General features: G+C 38.7%; 1 protein-coding gene across 1 annotated transcript; it reads right to left on the bottom strand.

Annotated features, from left to right (window-relative positions):
- Nucleotides 1-676: 676 nt before the first annotated feature.
- Nucleotides 677-6,148, bottom strand: aqp3b (aquaporin 3b). Its single transcript, XM_056268288.1, has 6 exons — nt 6,037-6,148; nt 2,746-2,872; nt 1,904-2,041; nt 1,683-1,801; nt 1,202-1,419; nt 677-1,110 (listed from the first exon to the last, which is right to left on the bottom strand). Exons 1-6 carry the CDS (start codon nt 6,142-6,144, stop codon nt 921-923), a joined length of 900 nt encoding a protein of 299 aa, XP_056124263.1. The 5' UTR covers nt 6,145-6,148; the 3' UTR covers nt 677-920.
- Between the last annotated feature and the right edge of the window lie 13,132 nt (nt 6,149-19,280).

Here is a 19,280-nt window from a genome sequence, read left to right as displayed (position 1 = left end):
CAGGCTAATTTGAGTAACAAATCGCCACGAGCCTTCTTCAGCATCTCCCTAAATACTCAGACCAAGGCAGAAACCTCAAATGTAAACATGAGTTAACAGTGGGAATTTGCATTAATCACCGTCCCAGACTTACTGGGGACAGAAGTTGATGTACATGGGGGCACACCCACAGCAGTTAAAAAGATATCAAACTTTCCATACCTTATTACCTTTTTGGTTTACTTCTGTGGGAATGAGACCTTTGTACCAGTCGCACCGAGTCATTTCAAATGATACCAAACATGTACTGTATGATAATTGTTAATTGTTAATACTGTATGATAATTGTTCATATTAAACCATATAGATTTTTGGGTGAATTCAGGTAGGGATGGGTGAAGGGAATGATGTGTAAATTGGCAGGTGATCAACTCAAGTGTGATCGTGTCTCGAATGAGGATGGTAATATAGCAAGAGAGTTCAAATGTTAATTTCCTTTGTTTTCTCAGAGAGTAGCCCTCTCTTCCAGTTCTTCCAGTTTTTACAGTCTAACAAGTGATATGTAAATTACGATTTTCCAATTAATTTTTTTGGATATCAACTAATTGTGCATACAGTACAAAAATATGACTAATTAGTTTGAGTATATATATATATACTTGAAATATATAATAATATATATTTTTTTCTTTTCTTCTTAAGGCTTGCACCTTGGAACCTATTTCAAGGTTTGCGTTCTCGAGGCACCAGGCACTGTTGTTGTGCGGAAGAGCGGCCGGAGCATATTAAGGGTTTTCTGTTAGAACGGTGTCGTGTAAGTGGCCCCTAGTTAATAACTAATGATCTTTGCAACAATATACAATTTTGCTACTATATTGTCATGAAAGCTGAATTTATTTTCAGAGGCTAAACTAAAAAAATGACTCCATTTGACCCCAGACTTATGCTGTCTCCTTCTCAGAAACCGCAGTGAGTTTGAGTCTGTCCTTCTGTTCCTTTTCCACTGCTTCCCTTTTGTCTCTTTCTTCTCCTTCCACATGGCATCCCACCATCAGCTGATACACCATCACACCGAACACAGCACCAATGAATGGGGCAAAGATTGGCACAAAGGACCAGTAAGAGTTTGCACTGGTGAATGAAACATATATCAGTGGTAGAGATGATTTCAATAGTGAAATGGATGGAAAGAAATGTATATAGTAAACCATATGTGACTTACGAGAACACCTCTGAGCCCCATCCAGCAATTGCAGTGAAGATCCGAGGTCCCAAGTCTCTTGCTGGGTTTACAGCATAACCCGAGTTAAAACCCATGGACTGACCAATCACCAGAACCACAAAGCCCACAGTAAAGGCCTCCAGTCCGCGTGGGATGGGGTTATTGTAAGGGTCAACAATGGCAAGGATACACACAATCAGAGCTGCCGTGCCAATCATCTGTGTTGAAAGCAAGGGATAGTTTACTCAATGAAAATTCTGACTTAATTTACTCACCCTCATGTTGTTCCAAAAGTGACTTTCTTTCTTCTGTGTGACACAAAAGATAATATTCTGAAGATTGTTTCAACTGTTTTTGTCCATATACAATGAAAGTCAAGGGGGTCCAAAACAACATTGGACCCCATTCACTTTAATTGTATGGACAAACACTAAGACATTCTTCAAAATATTTTCAACGAATGCTGATTTCTGGGTCTCACCTGATCGAAGAAGCCGTTGAGCAAAGTAAGGTGTTTAGAAGGGTATGTAGCAAAGATTCCAGCTGTTGCATTGTCCCCTACAACGATTAGAGAACCTTGTCCAAAGTCCCAAATCGCATCTGCAAAGCATCAAGTGAGCATAAGTTATAGAAACAGTTATAGAAACTGACAAAAATGTGGATTATTGACTACAAAAATACTTTAACAGTCCTACAACCCACCTATATACATGCCAAATATTATTCCTGAGCCAAGAAAAGCCCCCAGAGTCTGGGCCAGGAAGTACACGGGAAATTTCCTCCAGGGCTCTCTCCCCAACAAACAGAGGGCAAAGGTCACAGTGGGGTTTATGTGGCCTCCTGTAAGATACAAAGTTTCAACATGTCGATCTTACGATACATTTGAAATGAGATCTTCACAGAACACAATGACAATGACACAATGCTATAGTCTCTCACTTTACACTTTTATGGCTGGTTTGCATGCGCTTATTAAGCCTAAACCAGGATTAAACTTCAAAAATTCAACTTAAACATTTTCATAACCTTTCTAGCCATGGGTTTTAGACTTAATCTATGTCTGGGAACTTTGTTTTTCAACTGTCTGCCATTTCCTTCCTTCAAGACTTCACTTAAAGTAAAGACTTCACTTATAGTCCAAAGACTCATTTCTTTTCATTATTCTTCTGTTTAAAATGTTAAAGTCAAAACTGGCAATTGATGTTGTCTGATATTGTCTTGGTTTTTCATCAAAAATGGAACTGGATGTTCCAGGTAGTTCATCCATATGAGTGAACTTTAAACATGAGTCAACCCTTGATGCCACCCAATAATATCTGATTTTTTTTTTCTTTCTAAATGTAGAAAAGAATGTAGTATAATTTTGCCAGTTTGAATCCATCTGGTGAATGTTTGGCTGAAAGCCGTGACGTTTTAATATGTGGTTCTGAGCTGTATGTGACTCACTGCTTTGAAATGTCACATCTGAATTCTGAAATTTCCTGTGTTCTCCCAAAAAAAAAAAAAAAATCTGACAGTTTTAAGAAGCTTATGACCAACGTTACCTGAGACTTGCCCACAAACTAGGATTCCCAACATAGCGGCAAACCCAAATGCAAAATTCACCGTCAGAAACATTCCATGAGAGCCTCCGCTTAAAACCAACTGGGCGACAGCACCACAGCCAAACATCTGTAAATAGAGACATTAAGAATGGAAATCCAATTAACCATTTGCTCGGTTGTTGTCTTTTGTGTGTGACTGCACATCAAACATATGATGGAGAAGCTAAGCTAAATGCCTAACAAAGTTAATTAAGCTATAGATTAGAATAGAATTTCAGCAAATAAACCTCAATATAATGAAAATGACCTGCAAGGTCCGAGCCATCATTGAATGATTGCAAGTTTTAGTTTGACGGATTCCGTTTCGCAGCGTGAGACATCATGGTCTCACATACCTATTTTTCTTCGAGGACTGCTATGGAAGAATGCAAAACGTTATGTGCATCATGTGGATTTGATAGATAATGTGTGTATGAGTATGTGTGTACTTGCCCTCTCTTCCATTGTGTAATGCCCTCTAGCCTGTCTGTGTTTGCCAGCCGTTATTGAGTCGCATGACCAGCCTCTGAATGGGGGGTTTTCAGACCGCACAGTACCATCAGAAAACAACAGATGGGCTTGGGGGAGCTCTATTTTTCTACAGATATTGCTGCTCTGGAGTCTTAGTTTTCAAATGAAAACAGATGATGAGATATGGTTTAACCTGTGATCCCCCTGTGGTGTGTCAGATTTATTCCGGATATGGGCTGTCTTGAATTCTAAATTGTCGACACTGTTGTGCAACTCTTTGTTGCTGTTGCTTACCTGTTAATTGCTTTGTAGTTGCACAAAGTACAACAATACGAGATGTTTGATGATATGAAATATATAATATTATATTGTTCTGTTGAAGTGAAAATTAGTCTCAGTAGCAACAACTTTTCTCTTGAGCTTTAGCAGAAGAGCAACAAATTAACAGCTACAATCGGAGATGTCTGATACTAACAAAACACAATATTTTCTAGTTATTGTTTTGTTTTGTGTTCAGTGGTTTAATTAGACTGGGAATTTAAGGTAAAACGTTATTAATTGTCATGGCCCTGACAATGTGTTGTGACCGACCTGGCTTATTTTTCTCTGAAAAATAAGCTGCAAAAAGTGATCAGTTGACTTTACTTAAAAAAAGTGAGGAAACCCGTTGCCTTAAAATTATTAAGTAACAAACTTCATGCGTAATTGAACAAATTAAGTTATGTGAACTTGACAATTCCACATAACTTAATCTTTTCAATTACGCATGAAGTTTATTTACTTAAATTTTAAGGCAATGGGTTTCCTCACTTTTTTTAAGTTACGTCAACTGATTTTGCTGCTTTTTATTTTTCAGAGCCTGTTTGCTTGAGTTCAAGCAATTTCAGTGATAAATTATCTTAGTTAGCTCGTCCTGATTTTGCTGAGTTAGAGGCGATCATGTGTCAACATATTTTGTTGATGCTGGAACAACATTCCTGTCCTATAATTTTATTTAGCACCTCCAGAGGTGGAGTGGGAATCTAATGGAAATATACTGATCTGCACACCACAGCTGGAAATATTGTTCCAGAATAACTTTTCTCACATTTTTGTTGACCCTGGAACAACATTCCAATCAACCAATCAGATTTGAGGGGCAAGTTGACACTTTATGTCAAGTTTAGGCTTAAAACCAGGGTTAGGTGCATCATTTAATTAATTTTCCTTTGAGTTTAGGGATAACTTACAGGTAGGTTTAGAGGTAGGGATATGGATGTTGATCCAGGAACATGCTGCACTTGGCGAAATCAGGTTCTGCATCATAGTTACATGAACTCAGTTCCCGTGCTCTCATTTCGCTGAAGAATATACCCAGGGCCCAGTTTATTCTAAAGTAATCTGATCGGATTTCGGCTATCGGATAGGATCAAATCTTGAAAATGGGCTGTTCTAAAAAAAAAAAAAATTGATTCTGAAATCGGATTAGATTACAAAATTCAATCTTGGTTTTGATCTGGATCAAATCTTCTGTGTGTATTTTTCAAAACTTTTTTTGTAAGATTAGGATACCTTTGATAAAAAGAAAAACAATTCAGGATTATCCTTATCTCAGAAGAAGGAACTTGAGTTCTTTGCGAATGAACACAAAGTTTCTTGTGAGAGAACACAAAAGCATTAAAATTGATAATTTTTCTCCCATTTCATATTTTTTCCCCATCACCATGTCCCTTTAGTACCTCCATAGGGGTCTAATTGTTTAAAGGAAATTGAAAATGGAAAATGTTTCTTTGTTTGTTTCTTTCTCTTTCAGATAAAACACTTAAAGTGACCCCGCATTGACTCTTCTACCTGTTGTTCGTTGGGTTGGTTCTTTACATAGATAGCAGCCTACATTGTGAAATTCTGATCCAGATTAAACTTTTTGAACAACTGGGCCAGGGTCATGAAATGGCCAACTGTAAAGTGTCTGACACTTGTGTAAAGCAGCTAATTGGCTATCAGCAGGATGGACTTCAACTCCCATTATCATCTCACAGTCAGTTCTGCAAAGGAGACGTTTTGCTACAAAAAGTTACAACATTAAAACTTATTTTAGCTTTGAACATTCATTAAATTCCATGGTTTAATAACCATTATTGTCCAGAGCTGAGAAAAAAAAACAGTAGGAGTATAAAAAAGTAGGATAAAGTATAAGTAAGTATAAAGTTGAACAAATACTTATTATTATTATATTATTATAAAAAGGTGGACAAAAGAGAACATAAAACATCTCTCTGCAAATTATTTGCAAAATGAGGAACTCAGCTGGCAAGTGATAAAGAAGTAAAACTCCCTTCAGGTGTAGCTAAATTGAAATTTCAGGCTTTTCAGCAGATGAAAGATTATTTTTGATGTCGCACATGCATGTATCCTTTCCACGTTCTCATCAAAGATGGACAATAAATCAATCTTTGCATCATTACTGATTGATTTATCGTCCATCTATCAAGCTTGGTGCTTTTTAAATACATAATACACATTTAATACGTATATTTTGAAGTTCAATAAAAAAACAGAAAACTATAGAAAATGTGCTTAGAGTAAACACATAAATGTGTCCAAACCTCAACACCAGCAAATCATATATAGCCACATTCCTGGATGGTAACACTTTTTAATCGTTTACAATCGTTCCTCTCAAAATGAATAAACTGCTTTACAATAAGGATCAAAAACGGACACATGGATTTTTCATAATAGCTGAAATCGATATGTCTCATCACTGACTCATAAATGACAAAAACAACAAAAGTGTCTCACCACTAGAATGAGGGTGCCAAGACATTCTGCCAGTGCCTGTCGCATCAGCAGGTTCCGCACCTGCAAGGCCCGAGCCATCTTTTCCAGAAGCACTTTCTGTCTTCCCATAATGCCTTAGGATAATTTAAAGATGATGAGGATGAAGGGCACTGGGTAAGTGGTCCTGTACAACTTTTCCTACTGAGCGCGGGCCCTATATTTGCTTCTGAAGGTCCCGCCCTCAGTCAATAAAAAAACAAAAGCAGCATTCCTACAACTTTTTTCCCTCCCTCCCTCCCTCCCTCCCTCCCTCCCTCCCTCCCTCCATCCATCCCTCCATCCCTGCCTCTTCCCATCTCACTTACACACATTCTTGTACTTTTTTTATGTCAGACTTTAAAAAACACAAAAACAAATGATTTATAAATGTGTGTGAGGACTGGGATAGAGGGGGTTCTTCTGCGTCAAATATATAATATATGTCTAAATATATGTTTCTTAAATCTGGTTCTGAACGGCCCTCTAGGGTTTGGTACACAAAAACCTATATTGGTTCCACCAGTGTTTTTCCTTCACTGTGTGGATTGTATCTCCATAGCAGGCAATGGCTGGAACCATGATCAGAGTAGTTATGGTTTCCTTACATTTTTTAAACGAATAGTTTAGGTTTGTGGAAATGTATGGGCATTTAACCAGCGGTGAAGTTTTGGCAAGTGTTTGAAACACAGGGCAGATGTTTTGTATTCTAGAAAGTATTTGTGCCACATGATGGTCACAAGCCTGGAGTGTCTGAAATTCTATTTTCATAATAAAGTTAAATAGACTGTGTTTTTATTCTCCCAGAAAGACAATGACTTGTAGCACCATGCAGCTTATAATGAACCTAGCATTATGACATTGTGGATGTTTCTCAAAACACAAGCTCTTATTTTCCTTCCCTATGGTATTTAACCCACTATATCATGTGGTTAATAAATGTTGCCTTATCTGTCTTTCCATAAATGGTGAATAGAACAAGCCCCAATGCTCAAGTCCTTTCCTATGGAATTCCATGAAGGCCTCTATATATGTCTCATGACAGATAATTACTACAAATACATCTTATTTATTGATCCATGCAAGGGTCAAAGGTTTGTCTAGTAACCCCTGCTGGTAGATGCTATAATTACACCTTTCTGGGACATTGATGGCCATTCAAAAGTAGCTGTGTTTTTTTAAAGAATCTTTTCGCAAGCAACTTAAAGGGTAAGGAAAATAAAGGGTAAGGGAAAGGAAATAAAGACATCATCAAAGTAGTCCATGTGACATCAGTGGGTTAGTTAGAATTTTTTGAAGCATCGAAAATACATTTTGGTCCAAAAATAACAAAAACTACGACTTTATTCAGCAATGTATTCTCTTCCGGTTCTGTTGTCAATCCGCGTTCAGTGACGCTGCTGACGTAAGACGCTGCTGATGTGTAATCTGGTGCGCCCGAGCTTCGTTCACAGTCTGAGGGAGACGCACGCTGTAAACAAAACAATCTTCGCACACGTCTAAGGATTTCGACACAGAGGAAGACTTGCATTTTTTTGCCCAGCCATATTTATTTGAACCCGAATACACGGACACACCAGATAAACGTCAGCAGCGTCTTACATCATCAGCGTCACTGCGGATTCGTGAACGGGGATTGACAACAGAACCGGAAGACAATACAATGCTGAATAAAGTCGTAGTTTTTGTTATTTTTTGGCCCAAAATGTATTTTCGATGCTTCAAAAAATTCTAACTAACCCACTGATGTCACATACACTACTTTGATGATGTCTTTATTTCCTTTCTGGACAAGGACAGTATACCGTACATACATTTTCAATGGAGGGACAGAAAACTCTCGGACTAAATCTAAAATATCTTAAACTGTATTCCGAAGATGAACGGAGGTCTTATGGGCTTGGAACGACATGAGGATGAATCGTTAATGACATTATTTTCATTTTTGGGTGAACGAACTAACCCTTTAATAATCAGAAATATTCCATTATAGTATTAGATATGTGCCCAGTGGTGACAAAAGCAACAGTAATTTCGACATGGGGAAGATATGAAGGACTTTGCTGGGAATGTCTGACTCCCAACTCCCTTGATTTATGTGGATTTTAATAATAATTAGGCTATAGAAAAAAATTATGTTTGGACAGTTTTTTTTTGTAAACATAACATGTTTACAAAAAAAGTAATACATAACAGTAATATTGTTACATGTGTAACAATATTACTGTTTTGCAGTATTCCTGATCAAATAATTGCAACATTGAAGAGTAGAGACTCGTTAATTAAAAAAAAAAAAAAATCTTACCGACTCCAAATTGAACGTGTGTGTGTGTCTGTCTGTGTTGGAGTTAGCCTACTTCAGTCATGGGAAGCTAACCAATCAGCTGATTCATGACATCATCAATTTCAACCAATACAGTTACGACGCTCATCAGAGCTGTTTTTAATTAATAAGCTGCTTCCTGATGCAAGGAATGCAAGCAGTTTTAACACTTTCACATGCTATTCATATGAGAATAACGCTATTCATGGAACAGTTATTACATCTTATTTTCACATTACTCACAGTTCACTCACACGCCCCATCCACGTCCGGGGAAGTTAAGTGTAATTTGTTTCATAACTGTCTTTTGTTAATTAATGAAATAATTGTGTTCGTCTTGTGCTCTTGTTTTTCTGTATGCTTGGATGTTTATTGCTTCTGCTAAATTTGGCCTCCTCTGACTGGTCCTTGTCGCTATACTTATATTGCGTACTTTACTGAATTTTATTGTTTTCAAATATTTTTGGAGTTGGTCGGTAAAATGCTGTTGGCATTTTGTTTTTTCTTTCTTTTATACCGTAGGTAAAACCCCTATTTAATATAATGTAAGGGCTCTCTGAATTGTGCATCATTATTTAATCATCATAATAAATTAGTTGTTAGCTTATTGGTTTTATATTTAGTATTAGGGTTATTATTCTGTGTTTGCTACTTCAGGTGACGGTCTGTGACAGCTTTATATAAAGATTTAATGTTATCAAGAGTGTATTGTGTCTTGGGAAATTGCAATGTTATGCACATTATGACACCCATTTATTCAATATGACTGCTATAAAGGCTCTTTTCTTTATGGGGCCCTTGAATAATGAGTATTAAATATGAAGGCTTGTCAATTGTTTTTGGGGCACAATTGAAGTATTTTGGTTTAAAAGCAACATGCTGAAGATGTCAATGAGCTACTAATGGATTGAACTCCCAATATTTTCCAGTATGCTGTCAACACTAACAGAATCACTTCAGATACTTGATGAATTTGACATTTTCTTTTGTTTGCTGATCTCTTTTTAAAATAATGGCTTTCTCATCATTGTATGGAACTAATGGTGGGTTCAGTTAAATGCCTACCCATGAATTGTTCTTTGTGTCAATGTACACATTCAACTATGATCTAATTGGTGTCTGACATTAGAGACCTAGACCTTCCTCTTAAATATCTGGCTAAGATTAGACCTTTAGGAAAAGGACGTGCTCGAAATATATTGGTTTAGCGAGTGTCAGCTGAATACAGAACGTCAATGTTCCACTCAAGAAATACAATAATCTCTTAATGCATTTGCTCTTAAATCAACATTTGTTAGTTTGTAGTCTATGCCCTCCTATAGGGGATAAGCTTCCCTTCTTTTGACTTGCATCCAAGTATATTGATTGGAAAAAAAACTGTTAATGGACATGAAAATTAGGAACACATTGCAACCCTGTTTCTGAACCCCACCAAGAGTGCATTTTGGATCCTTCTGTAATGATGCTGACGCCCTTCTTCAAATTAGCTGATGAGTTGAATCAGTTGTGTTTGATTAAGGAGACATCCAAACTTTTGGGGGGCCTCCAGGAACAGGGTTGGGTCTCACTGTCTTAAAGGAAGAGTTCACCCAAAAATATTCGCTATTCCTTAAATGTGTAAATATGCTATGGCACAAAACGCAAGGTGAAAGTTACAGAAATATATTGCATTAGAGAACTGAAGTGCAGCAAATTAGCTCTGAGATGTGTTAGTAGTTCAAAGATTACAGCGATTATACCTCATCTTTCCCCTCGGGCTGCTCCCGGGACATGCTCGGGAATTAATTCAGCCCATGAAACCATCCATACTGAGGCCTTTGATACTGCACTATGAAAGAACAACCCGACTGACTGAATGTCAATATAATTCTGACAGACTTTTTTTTTAACTGTAGAGGATTAAAGGTGAAATGAAGTGGTATTTAAGGTAACATTTAAATGGTATGGCTATTCGGAAAGTATGGGAACATAATGTGGAGTGTCTTAGAAAAGAACTCGAAGTCACGACCTATCGTAGGATACTTTGAGAATGTTTATTCACACCTACATGGCTCTGTCTCTATAATTTCTTCAGCATTTTATAGACACTAAATGAAAAATGGCTACAAATTTACATTTACAGGCTTCTTTTGCTGTCATAGGCACAGACTTACAGGCACGAGGACACTCAAATGTTTTTTTGATTAAATATTAAAAATGAAATGTTGCATTTTATATCTATCTCGTTCTGCTTTGATGGCAATGAATCTGTTGATTAATCTTTTCTTTTGTTACACATCATATTATGATACAACCTATCCCTGCAGTCAGATTCATCACTGTGGGCTTTGAATACATTCAGTTCTTTCTAATCATGTATTTTGAGGATTATGTTAGAACACAAAAGTCTTTTAAACCTTCCGAAACATAAAAATAAAAATACTAACAGTGGTTTTGACCTAAAGGTTTCTTCACTCATTTTTTAACACAAAAGAAGTATAAAAAAGCTGAACAAGCAGCACCTTCTAAAGTGACTCAGTGTTGGGAAACCGACTGTGAGAAATTTACAAAAATATTTTTATTTGTCCTCTCCATGACGACTCCAGAAGAGTGCTGTGCTTCTAAGACCATCAGTTTCACTAATTAAAAGTGAACTAGGGTCACTATCATGTCCCCTCCTGAGGTGACATATAGTGGTTATTATTATTTATTCATTTTTATTTTGTTTTAATAAGTACATTAGGTTTTAGCATTAAATATCAGAAGATTTTAAATATATTCTGTAGCTGTTAGCAGAATAATATAATAGTGTATAATATTTACTCATTTTAAAATAATATTATAATTATTATAGTATAAATCATTATAGTTGTCATTATTATTATTAGTAGTAGTATAGTAGTAGTGGCACTAAAAAAAATATTGTTGGTTTAACTTAAAAAAATTAAGTAACCATTGCCTTAACATTTAAAAATGAGTGAATACAATTAAGGAGATTGGTTTAATTAATAGAAACTCAAAATATTATGTCATCTGAACCACTTAATTATCAACAAAGTTATTTTGACAAAAGAAAAAAAGTTTTTTAGGATTAGCCTACATTAAAAATCAACATTTTAAATATCCACATTTGCTGTTGATGTTACAATCCACCGCAGTAGTTCAGTTGCAGTAGTAAGGTAGGTTGTAACAACACTCCTTGTGTTTGACAGATATTTGCACAATGTAGGGAGAAGCTGTTGATTTCTAAGCAACTTTAATTTTAATTTGAAGACGATATAGGAATATTATATCAAATTTTGAGACACATATAGGCTACCTCCAAAAACACTGAGTTAGAGACGAAAATGTTACAATACTCTCCGGTCTCCCCTACTGTAAGCGCCGCTTTTGTCAATAGGCGGCAGCAGTGCACCGTTGAATTCGGTCTTCCCGGAACCGTATGCTGAACTGATGAGACGTGAAAGGAAACCTACCGAGAACAGCAAGGCAGACATGCGATGACCATCTGGCGACAGTTTTGTCCTCGGGCAGCAAGTAGCCTCAAGTCCAGTTCTACTCTTACCTGAGTCACGAATGAAGTCAGCCAGGCATGAAAGAGCAGGGCTTGTGTTGTCTGCCGTGATTGCTGCAACCGATTTCGAGATTGCATGCTGCAGACCAAAATGGGTCTCAAAAGGGCTTTGAGCTATGCTGGAATTTAACTAAAGTAATCAAAAGGGCTTAGTAGTAACTGCTCCACACACATCAGGTGAATCCTCATCCAATTTTTGCCATTGGCTCCACCATCGATATTGCCTCATGCATTGTTTCCATGGTTACCAAAAATGTTTCTACTGTAGCCTATCTAGCTCTAAATGGCAACTTTTACTTCATTGCAAGGGAATGTTAACTTACTCTCCTGTTTTAACTGATGTGATGGGAAGTCCTACTGAGTCTGTTTCAAAAACCAGTTCAAAAGAACGATTCAGTCTGTCGCTTCATGAGGTGATTGCATCATAACGTAGGCCTATTCCCTGACATATTGGCGTACAATATTATATGCTTTAAATATGTAAAACAATGTTTAAGGCATGCATTGTTTTTTATTAATTCTGTTTACTCATAGATATATACATACTAGATAGATGGCTCATTAGCGGCTGTTTCAATTGGGCGCTATACGTAAGCTGCATGTCCGCCATATTGGAACGGTCAAAGCTGTGAACATTCGAGAGCAAGTTGACTGTCTGCAATTGTATGAATATCTATGTATGAAATAGACGTCCGCAGAGGATTTTGTTAAACTAACACAATACAACAAGACGAAGGTGTCAGCTAACACAACATTAAAAAGTTACCAGAGTAAAAGTAAAAACATTAAAAGTTGGCTATCATAGTAAAAACATGTAATATTGAGTTAATACATAGCCTATAAAAACACAAACCAACACATTCTCATCTGTGCAAGGTTATCCCATTTCTTTGGAAATTTAAATCTGTGGCGGTTTCATGACCAGAAGCTGCGCAATGTTGTGGCATCATTGATTCGTACTGTGAGCGACGACACGCTGACCAAGATGGCTGGTGCATCGACGTGTCTGGAGCGGTCGAATGTGGCATACCTATGTGTTTACTGTCCCATTTTTAAACCGCCATGATTCACCTCGTAGAAGTGAGTCGGTGAGTCGGAACTGCGCAAAATGATTCAGAATGGGTTGTAAACACATCGTTCAGAATGGTTTTGTTTAGGCCTACTGGTTTTACCAATTGATTGAAAAAATGTAAAATATAGTTGGTAAAGTATGTCAGTGGATGTAGGCCCTATTGAACAGATTTTGTCCGTTTGTCCTATTGTCCAGATTTTGAGTGGGTGATAAATTGAATAATCTGTGGAGTGCATGAGAGTTGAAGCTGACATTTGCTACAAACAATAAGATTTTTGACCTCTAATTACTTTATTTACACAAAAACTGCCGCATTCAAATTTAAATTGCACAAACTTTATTTTTTTTAATCTTTAAAACAGTTACTTGATCCTTGTTCTTTCTCACCATAAGAAAAGTATTTTATTTTACTATCTGTCTATTTCTTGCTGAAATGTCAGTGAATTTACTTGTCTCAGCTGAAGCTGATTAGCATGCACACCTCAGTAATGTAAAAAATAATCACACTATAGGATCATTAAAGGCCCACTGAAGTGCCTTGAAACGCGCAGCATTATTCAATGTGTTGATGTTATTTCCACTGAAACAGGAAGACAGGAGGGGACATATCGAACAATTCCTCCCCTTTTTTAAAATATCCAATAGCATTTAGTTTATATCACAGATAGGCCAGAGCCATTGAGCTCGGTAAAGCTGCGGTTTCCTCCTAATCTCTAACAGTTTCTCCTCCTAATCTCCTCCATATCGCTTTAAAATATAGCATTCTGTGCAGAATACAAATGGGTCCGACTTGTGCATATAATCCACTCTGTGCTATCGTGTCTCTGGACCGGAGCAGACTGTGTGCGCACTGCGGTGGTTCGTGTGACACTAACATGAAACCGGATTTCATTTGCCCCAATGGAATATATTTACAGTGTCTGCATCGTTCCCTATCCCCTATATAGTGAACATGTGCCATTCACCATGTGGAAAATAGTAAATGTGTGAACAAGTGACCGATTTTAGCTGCAGCTTCAGCGTCTATTTATAATGTAGGGGGCGGGACGCTTTAGACTCTAGAGAGCATTTGATTGGACAGAAAATCTGACGAGAAGCTGAAGTGATGTCATCAAAATCATTGATACCTATTGGCGGAAGTGAGAAACTGTACGTTTTGAATGCTTATATCTTCTAAATGCAAATTTCGTCATTGGTTTGGGGCACACTAGCTAATAGATGATAGTAAGGGTAAAATATTCTAAAATATACTAAAATCCCCAAAACTTCGATTTTGATTTTATGGAGACTTTAAGGATGCTTGAAGGGTTTCTCTGCTTGTAGGCCTATGGGTGTGTCTGTGCATGAGTGGTTTGTAACCCTGGATCAGATGAGCAATCCTGTACTTGGATCCATGTTGACATATCTTCCTCATTTCATTGATTGTTGCTGCAACGTCACGGTGAAGTCGTTTCTTCCTGAGTCCGCTCTGCTTGATAAGATGCAGTCGGATTACAATCCCGATTAATTAACCTGATGGGGAAAAATCCCAGTATTGACCAGCATGAACTCCTTTTTTCAATGGAAACCTGTTAAAGGACAAGTTCGGTATTTTACACTTAAAGCCCTGTTTTAAGATCGTTTCTGATGCACCCCCCCCCCCAACAGATAATCTGATAAGCAACAGATAATTATGGAAGCTTGTTTCCGCCACTGAAGAAATAATAATAATAATTGCGACTTTTTATCTCACAATTGCGAGATAAGAAGTCAGAATTGTGAGAAATAAAGTTGCAATTCTGAGAAATAAAGTCGCAATTGCGAGGAAAAAAAGACAGAATTAACTTTTTATCTCACAATTCTGACTTTTTTCTCACAAAAAGTCTATGATGAACTCTGTTGTTATTGACTCTACCGGAAGTTAAGTTTGGGCCACAAAAGCGCGCATGCGCAGTAACGTTTGTTTATGTTGTTGCCATTGAAACCGTCTATACTAGCATCCAAAACAGCAAATACTGATGGTCATCACTAGAAGCAGTTGGACATTTGTATAGCAACTTTTAGCTATAATATTTGCTTGAACATCTGAATGTATGTCTAAAGCAGACGTTTCATTCTTTTGCCATGACTTTATGTGAGATTAATAAAGTTTTCTATTTCTGTAATGAAGAAGCTATATGTATAGCAAGCATTGGAAAAGTTGAAAAGAAAAATATTTTATATTTTGTATCAAGCTTATTTGTGCTTTAAATATTTTAATGTTGATTTAATAAAGCTGTAATTTGGTTTCATTCTTTTGAACGAACTTCAATTCTGACTGTAGAACATTGATTATTACTGTAATAGTCATAAATAATGTTTTGTGAAAACAAGAAAATGGGTAGGCTACAGCAGCATTAAAATCTGTGTATTTTTGTGTGCATACAATATAATTGTCAGCAATAGGTGTGCAGGAACAGACTCGAGGCAGATGAAGAAGATCACACGTAATATTTAATAATATTCCACAAGACAATCCAAAGTAGGGCAGAGGAAAAACACCCCAAACGCAAACGTGACCAGACAGAGAATGAACATGATGGTACAACTTAAATAGGAACTCAAACATAATGATTAATTGAACACAGCTGAAACCAAGGAACTATGACCGAAACCATGACAACCAAGGAGTTGCGGAAAAAAGGATACAAAGGAACACATAAGATGAATGAAAACAAACTAAAAGACCATGGTAACAAATTGAACATAACTGTGACAATAATGTCATAATTTAAATAAAAATATAATGTGTTATATTTTTGGTTTACACTCAGTTGTTCAAGCCACATATAGTACATTAACGTTACTTCTCCCCAACGGAAGTTTGATAGCCCTGGAATCCACAAATAAGTGAGCAATCATGGATGAGACACAGGAGCACATTACTTCTGTTTTTTTGTTGTTGCAGAGTGCATTTATGTGGCCTGAAAATGGCCATGATTCATCCCAACATATGACCCACTTCCAGTATTTCAAAGGAGCAAAATGACTATCATCCCTCCGAGAGCAGAACAAAAGATTCAATAATGTTTTCATGAGAAACACTTAAACAGATTCTCAATTTGTATATTCATGTATCAAAGAGACTGACTCTCTGATGCTAACTTCAAGCTGTCAACACATAAGAAAGCACCAAGATTAAGAAGAAGCAGGCTTTTTTCCCCCTTTCTTTTTTTGATGCAGCACACCAGTTTTCAGGCCCACTCATTGTTCTTTCGGAGTGTGTGAATTGAATAGGACTCTGGATTGACTCTGACTTCTGATCAGGTGTTGCACAGTGTAAGCGAGTTAATGGATTCTACCCCTCAGAATGCCTTGAAGGAGGTTTGCTAAATGGAAATGATTGTATGGGTAGGAAAGCTCATTGATGGGTTGTGTGAGATATCTTGCTGGTTTGCCTTTACAGAGCTGCTCTCTGTACCGCAGGTACACGCTCAGCTGGAGATCGACAAAGCATAAGACTTCTTTAAAAGGTTCGATTTTGCCAAAATGTAGAGAGGTTGAACTCTGCTTTACTCTGTAACGGCAGGGGTGACCTCCCACCTAAACAGAATATGCTGTGATCAAATAAACTCAAGAGTTCACAAATCAGTTTGCATTAAGCATGCACGTGCATTTAAATGCTATGTTCATGAAACTGAGAAGTCTGAACATCACAACAGTGCCAAGAATATTGGGTCAAAGTTGGAATGATTTATTTATATTTTTAGTAATAACATTGGAGTCAGATTAGCATTCATTTCATTCTCACTTTTTAAATGTAGGCCTACTGTATTTAAAGAGCATATTGCAGGTTAAAAAAAAATCTAAATTAATATATAACCTTGTATGAAAATACCATATGAAAAGGTAATGCAGGATTTAAAATGTTTTAAAACGACATAAGGGCACAAATTTAGTAGATAAAGTGAGCATTTCTTTGACTGCTCGTAAAAACCGTTTTTTTTTCAACATCGCGTCATTTTACGTCACCAGAGGGAGGGAGCCTCAGCAGCGCAGATAGGTTTGTATGTACGAGCGGGTAAATTAGCTTTTTTATACTCAGAATGACAATTTGGAATGTAAAGAACAACATATTATACAGTTATTTGTTTTATTAGGAAAATACCATATACATAAATAGAATTGGGCTTTTTTCACATTTTATAAATGACTTCACATTATATGTCTTGGAACAAACTAAAAACAAAAAAGCAATGAAAACGTCTCTGGTTACTTACGTAACCTATGTTCTCTGAATAGGGAACGAGACGCTGCGGAAAGCGCAGTGGGATATCCTCTGGATGTGCCGATTGCCTGAAGCCCTATAGAATCACGCCAATCCATTGGCTGATGGCGCTCGCGCAAAGCTGGCTCCGCCCCGACGCTCTTACGTCGTAGCATGATGTACGCGCGCGCGCCATCTTCTCCTCAGATTTCTCTGCCGAAAAGAAAAACTGTCGGCAGCGCGAGGAGCTTGGCAGCGAACGCAGCGTCTCGTTCCCTATTCAGAGAACATAGGTTACGTAAGTAACCAGAGACGTTCTCTTTCATAGGTTCACTCAACGCTGCGGAAAGCGCAGTGGGAACGAAATACCAAACTCGCCAAGCTAAGCGCTGCCATAACCGGTACCAGACCAAATAATAACAACCATGATAGGTTCAAGCAGATAGAACCTGGGAACCTGGAGTCATGTCAAGATCCAAATTATAGAACCTCACAAAGGTGTGCGGAGAGGACCAACCTGCCGCCACACAAATGTCTTCCAAGAGGGCCCCTCTAAAGAGAGCTTGAGAGGAAGCCACACTTCTGGTGGAATGCGCTCTGATGCTAAGAGGTGAAGGCAAACCACGCACCTCATAAGCCAGCGAAATAGCGTCCGTTACCCAGTGGGAAATCCTCTGCTTTGATGCTGCAAGCCCGCGGCGGCCAGCACCAAAACATACCAAGAGCTGGTTTGATTTCCTCCAACCGCTTGAGCGATCTACATACAACTTCAAAGAACGGACCGGGCAGAGCAAGTTAAGTTTCCTTTCTTCCTCAGAGGCAAAAGGAGGAGGGTGGAAAGCATTAAGGTTAACAACCTGAGAGCGGAACGCCGTGGAAAGAACCTTGGGTACATACCCCGACCTCGGCCTCAAGGTAACCCTAACCAGGCCAGGAGCGAAGTCCAAGCATGACTCACTAATAGAGAGAGCCTGCAAATCCCCTATCCGCTTCAGTGAAGATAAAGCTAACAAAAGAGCAACCTTAAGAGTCAGAATCCGCTCAGGAGCTGACTCCAAGGGCTCGAAGGGAGCCTCTGTCAAACCCTCCAGGACGACTGACAGGTCCCACGAGGGAACACTAGGGGGGCGAGCCGGTTTCAGGCGCCTAACCCCACGCATGAAGGCCGAAACTAACCTCAGTTTCCCCAAGGGAATCTCATCCGATTCTCTATGAGCAGCAATAGATGCGACATACACTCTGAGAGTGGTAGCGGCCGCTCCGGAAGCAAACTTTTCCTGCAGGAATTCCAGCACTGAGCCTACTGGGCAGCTAACTGGGTTCCTATCATGTGCTAAGCACCACGCCTCGAACACCCTCCACTTGGAGGAATATAGCCTCCTCGTCGAAGGGGCTCTAGCATTCGCAATAGTCTCCTGAACGTCGGTTGGGAGATCAAAGCTTAAAGCTAACGGCCTCTGATAGGCCAAACGTACAGCTTCCAAATGTCGGGGCGAGGATGCCATATCCTGCCCTGAAGCTGGGAAAGCAGGTCCTCCCTGACCGGTATCTCCCAGGGGGAGGATTCCAACAGAGGGATCAGCTCCGAAAACCATGGCTGGGACGGCCAGAATGGGGCTACCAGAAGGAGGCGGACTCCGCTCTCCCTCACTCTGGACAGAACCGCCTGGATCAGCTTGATGGGCGGGAAGGCATAGAGTTTCTGCATCGGCCAAGGGTGGGCGAACGCATCTATCCCCAATGGAGCTGGAGGGCTCAGAGAGAACCAAAGCGGGCATTGGGACGACTCCTGAGATGCAAAGAGGTCCACTTCCGCTTTTCCGAACACCTCCCAGATCAGGGCCACCGACTGGCGGTTCAACATCCATTCCCCAGACCTGAGCTTCTGCCTCGACAGAAAATCTGCTGCGAGGTTCAGAATCCCTGGGACATGAACTGCTCTCAGAGAGAGGAACTTGTCCTGGGACCACAGGAGAAGGTGACGCGCATGCCTGTCTAGGGTGCGCGATCGTGAACCCCCCTGTCTGTTTACATGGGACACTACTGCCATATTGTC

Source organism: Rhinichthys klamathensis, unplaced genomic scaffold, assembly GCF_029890125.1.
Source record: "Rhinichthys klamathensis goyatoka isolate OS25496 unplaced genomic scaffold, OSU_Roscu_1.1 h1tg000270l_1, whole genome shotgun sequence".
Lineage (NCBI taxonomy): Eukaryota > Metazoa > Chordata > Actinopteri > Cypriniformes > Leuciscidae > Rhinichthys > Rhinichthys klamathensis.
The sequence above is the reverse complement of the archived record's forward strand: the minus strand, read 5'-3'. Positions and strand labels throughout refer to the sequence as shown.